This window comes from Sitophilus oryzae, unplaced genomic scaffold (assembly GCF_002938485.1).
Source record: "Sitophilus oryzae breed Bouriz unplaced genomic scaffold, Soryzae_2.0 scaffold_1623_pilon_pilon, whole genome shotgun sequence".
Classification (NCBI taxonomy): domain Eukaryota; kingdom Metazoa; phylum Arthropoda; class Insecta; order Coleoptera; family Curculionidae; genus Sitophilus; species Sitophilus oryzae.
This window is the reverse complement of record NW_022146307.1, coordinates 877,620-882,715: the sequence shown is the minus strand read 5'-3', so window position 1 is coordinate 882,715 and position 5,096 is coordinate 877,620. Positions and strand designations below refer to the sequence as shown.

Here is a 5,096-nt window from a genome sequence, read left to right as displayed (position 1 = left end):
GATTTTTTTCAAAATAATTTCTGAAGTAACATCAATATTTGGATGAAAATTGGTGTCTGGGAGTTTTTTGACATGAGAAATTTGATTTTGATGTCAATATGACTCCTATTTGTAGGGGACGCCACCTACATGTGTTTTAACTGTTTTGAAGAGTATGTAATAACTTTTGGTCCGTACCTGCATAAAACTCCTCAGTGAAAAAAATACATTTCTGTGATTTTTTACGTAAAAATGTCTCTTGGTAAAAATCGCTACGAGCAACTGATCTCAAGATATTTAGAACGGAAGTAGTCAATACATGTTATCAACTGTACCACCATTGAACAAAAATTAGTCAGTACCGAAAGTTCCTAAGAGGCGCGATACCTAAATTCCCGGTTCCGAAAAACAGCTCCGGTTCCGGAAATTCTAGTATCCATATATGTATAAGCTAGTGTACTTGTTCTTATCTTTAGGGCGCGAAAACTTGAAGAAGTCGCGTTTTCGACCCCCAGCCGGTGGTGTGTCCGCGGCGGGTCGCGTGTAGCCCCTGCTACCGGGTGGGGATGGTCTTCGGCTGCCTGGTGGGGGTAGAAACGTGACCGAACGGCGCTGGGACCGTCGCCTGATCAACAGGGTGAGACACATCCAACACTGCGACCGTCGCCGCTGCACGCGCCCTCCTCACTTGACGAGCGTCGCGCCACGCGCCCCGACTTCCGACTTTTAATTTCGAAATTTTCGGGAACACCAAAATGGACCATTCGCTGTCCAATCCGCCGCTGCATTGGGGCTACTCGGGCTCCGCTGCCAACCCGGCCTCGTCGTGGCAACCGGTGCCCAATAATCGCGGTACCAAGAGACCATTATCGGAGAGTGATTGTGACGATGTTTACTCGGAGGAATCTTCCAAGGAACAGTACGTATTTAAATTGTTTGCCTGTGATATTCCTTTCACTTCCTACTTCTTGAAACGTCAAAAAAAAAGTTTTTTTTTACTGAATAACTGATCGGATTGTTTTTGCAACAGAAAAAACTTTTTTATTAATAATTTTTTTTTGAAATTTTTGCTTGCTTTAAAATGGTCAATCCCGTTTCTATTTTTCCAAATTTCCATACCGTTTTAGAGAAAATTAAAAAAAATTGAAAATTTAGTTGAATTTTTTCCTAATGTTTCCTAATGGCGTTTCTATGGTAATATAATTTCGATTTCATTCTTTGATAGAATTTCAATGAACGTCATATTTTTGCTGTTTTAAAATGTTAAAGAAGCATAAAATTTATTTAGTTCAATGCTAAGGAAAGGGTGATCATAGTTGAAAGAAAATGTGATACTTTAGCAACAGCAAAAAAATGACGTTAACCAAAATTAATAATAATCATCTATCAAAAATTGAAATCGAAATGATTTTACCATAGGAACGTCTTTTGGTATTTAGGACTAAAAAAAATAAAAAAAATAATAAATAATTTTTAAAACATTATTATTTTTAATAATAATAATTTATCGTATTCTTAAAAATACGACGTTGATTAAAATTCTTTCAATAACAATTGATAGATTAGAATTAAAATGAAATTATATTACCATAAACGCGCTCTCTAAAACGGTATGGAAATTTGGAAAAGTATAAACGGATTAACCGTTTTAGAACAAGCAAACATTTTTATGAAGAATGCATTTTTCTCAAAATTTCAATAAGTTTTTCATCTTGTAAAGACCAATCTGTAGAAAAAAATTCTGTGTTGGATTTATTTACACAAATCTAAATAATTTATTACTTTTTCAGATGTACCTCTCCTGGAGACGCTGATAGCTGTCAGATGTTGTCCAGAAAAAAACGTCGAGGTGTCATTGAGAAAAAACGAAGAGACCGAATAAATATGTCGTTGTCAGAACTAAAAAGACTGGTGCCCAGTGCCTTCGAGAAGCAAGGGTCTGCGAAGTTAGAGAAAGCAGAAATTTTGAAGATGACAGTGGATCATCTGAAAATGTTGCACGCTAAAGGTAAGTCAGGTTTTTTTGGACAATTATAATTTAATATTTTGTAAGTAATTCAACGTAGAATATTATAGGGCACGTTACAATTACTTACTTTCATTTATTCACACATCAATAAGATATGAAAAAGTTAACACAAACTTAATTATGTTTTATAAAGAATTGTAAAAAATTAACTTATGAATTATGCATGAAAACAAAGTACGGGGGTGACCAAATAATCTATTTAACGTGTGGTGGGTATATACATTATACCTGTTGCGCCGTTACTGTATCGATGTATATTTAAAAACCGTTCCCACAGTGCCCCGAAACGCGCAGCTGGCGCATTACAATTCCCACGTCAATTCGCCTCAACCCCTTTTTGTACCTGCCAATTCATTTACGCATTATATTTAAAACACAACACATCTATTTGTTCATACTGATAAAGACTTATTTATTTGGAAAAATATTTCGTTTTTTATTTAAAAAACCTATTTTTTTCAGGTTTGGATTCTTTCGCATTTGATCCACACAAATACGCTGTTGACTACCACGGAATGGGCTTCCGAGAATGCTTAACAGAAGTCACCAGGTATTTAGAACGAATTGAAGGTATGGACGCTCAGAATCCACTTCGATTGAGACTGACTTCCCACTTGCAATGTTGCGCTGCTCAGAAAGAGCTAGCTCTGAAACAAGCAACCTCCGCACCGTGGAGTTACGGAAGTTCTCAAGCATATCCACCACCATTAAACCCACTGCAGTCGCCGAATCATGGTTCGTTAAACACGCATCAACCTCCACCGTTAGTTCCACCGATTCATCATCAGAATATGCATCACGATCTGGGCCATTATGATGTTTCAACGTCTTGTACTCAGAGTATAGCTCCAGTGCCTTCGCCGGATAGTAGATTGGCTCCTTCGACGTCAATATTGACTCCTTTGACTACAACCACGTCTTCAGCTCTGGCGTACAGTCCTCATCATCAATACCCACCGCCTGTGAATGCTTTTGGTATTCCGTCTTCTAGTCACCATCAAAATTACAGCCAGAGTGTGCCTACGTCGCAGGGAATGAAGCCTTACAGGCCTTGGGGTGCCGAGGTGGCCTACTGATGTTCGGTGAAATAGTGTATATAGTTCAAACGTGTCCAATGCCTTAAATGCTGTGCTTTAAAAATTAAAAAAGAAATATGGTGACGAAATAGCTGTCGGATGAGGAAGAGCACCGTGTATACTCGAGTAACATGTTGTTAAATTATGTATACAGAAATTATTTTTTTGTTTCTGATAAAAGTGATAATAGCACCTGCACAAAGGCTTAGGCTAGTCATTTGCTGTACCTAACAGAAGGAATTTGGCAATTTTTTAATTTATTCTTTGTAAAATAGTGGAAACTAAGAGTGACATAGGGTATTTATATAGATTTTTGTACATATTTTTATGATGATCTCAGTCTGGATGAAATTGTGATTGATAAATTATAAATAAATATTTTTTATAATATTTTTAAAATTTGGTTTTTATTCGATATCCAAAAAAGATTTTTTTTGCATAGTTTCACGTATTTTTACACTGAAAATTTTAGTACCTGCTAATAAAAATTTGCCTTGACTCCCTAAACTAGATATTTTTTGTCAAATGACCATTACAAAATCTTTTATTTATTTATTAGTATCTCTGAAACCATCGAAATATATTTACTAATTCTTAGGATTATGTAAAGTGATCCGAAAGGAAGCCAAAAATACAATAATATACAGGGTGTTCCGTTTTAAAAAAATCATCCAGATCCACTCACACTTTTTTGGGCCACCCTATAGAAGTTAAAACATTTTCCTGAAATACATCCTAATAGTACCTACTTTAGGTTTGCATTTAAAAAAAAATCTCAAGTTTTTTTTATTCTAGATTCTAGGAGCTACAGATGCGCGACCCTCTAAATTGTAATATGGATATCTATATATTTTTTCTCAGAGCATATACAGGTTGAATGGTCAGTTCGGGTACGGTAAGGGTCAAGTAAACCCCTACTCAGCGTGAAACTTTTTGGCAATACACAAAAACAAGAAATACTGGAATAATTTGGAGGGAACAAAGAATTTGGCAACCCTTTCGGCGTACAGACAGAAAAAAAACTCGTTCTTCAACGGAGCGTCCCTTCAACCATGAAAATCGGACAATAGAAGATGACCAGTGTCCAGGGGACAGTATTCGCAACTAATATGCGCATTTTTCTGAAAAAGCTCGCTTATGCAAATTGGAATGGTCAACACGTGTTCTATTGTGTAAGACAAGCGCGTTTATAATAATAAAAACTCGTTAAAATTTTTCTAGAACCTTTTTACAAAGCCAGGATTATAGAAAAATATATATCCTTGCATTGTGTATCCCTATTTTCGATGTAAAAAAATATTAAATAAGAAAATTAGCACATTACAGATCAGTCGTGATTGGCAAAGAGTTAGTACTAATTATTTTTGTATATATTTTATGTAATCCAATATAAAACAACAATTTTCATAAACTCAAGAGAAATATAGCGATAAAAATATATCAAAAATTTCTTGTCAACGATTTGTGACTGAAGCTATCAATTGTGTAACATTTTTCGGCAAAATTATTGAATTCACAGCTATTGAAATTCATTCAAATAGTTGACCTATGGCTTATATAGTTCATTTTCTGTTTCCATTCACAAATAAGTCAAATAAACCCAGATTTGTTGAATGGAAATCAACATAATGTGTTATACCTCATAATCACATGATAAACGCTGCGACATTTTGTTTTATTTACGCTATCTACATTAGCACGTATTGGTAAACACTCAAGTTGATTTTTCTCAAATTTCACCGAATTTATGTAACTTTTTATTGCATATATCTTTACGAAATATATTTCACTAAATTATCTTTTGAAATTTTGGCCACATCAGTATGATTTTTTTCCATTGGAAAACGCTGCATAGAGAGTACAGAAAAACCTACTTTGCCAATGCAATTTTCAATAAGAATTATTTATTACTCCGATTTCGTACAAGGCCTGCTTGATCATACTGAATGATTTCAGCAATACCTTCACGATAGGATTCTATCGCTTTTAATAGTCTCGGTTTTTTCTGACCT

At 35.2% G+C, this 5,096-nt stretch overlaps 1 protein-coding gene across 1 annotated transcript; it reads left to right on the top strand.

Moving 5' to 3' along the window:
- The first annotated feature begins 734 nt into the window (after positions 1-734).
- Positions 735-3,416, top strand: LOC115880437 (hairy/enhancer-of-split related with YRPW motif protein). The gene is made up of 3 exons (XM_030897640.1): positions 735-898; positions 1,770-1,987; positions 2,471-3,416. The coding sequence occupies exons 1-3, from the start codon at positions 735-737 to the stop codon at positions 3,082-3,084; spliced, it is 996 nt and encodes a 331-aa protein (XP_030753500.1). The 3' UTR covers positions 3,085-3,416.
- The last annotated feature ends 1,680 nt before the right edge of the window (positions 3,417-5,096 follow it).

Coding starts and splice junctions, on each gene's coding strand:
- LOC115880437 (XM_030897640.1), top strand. CDS start 735: ATGGACCATTCGCTGTCCAATCCGCCGCTGCATTGGGGCTACTCGGGC. Junction 899..1,769: donor GAGGAATCTTCCAAGGAACA/GTACGTATTTAA, acceptor TTACTTTTTCAG/ATGTACCTCTCCTGGAGACG. Junction 1,988..2,470: donor GAAAATGTTGCACGCTAAAG/GTAAGTCAGGTT, acceptor TATTTTTTTCAG/GTTTGGATTCTTTCGCATTT.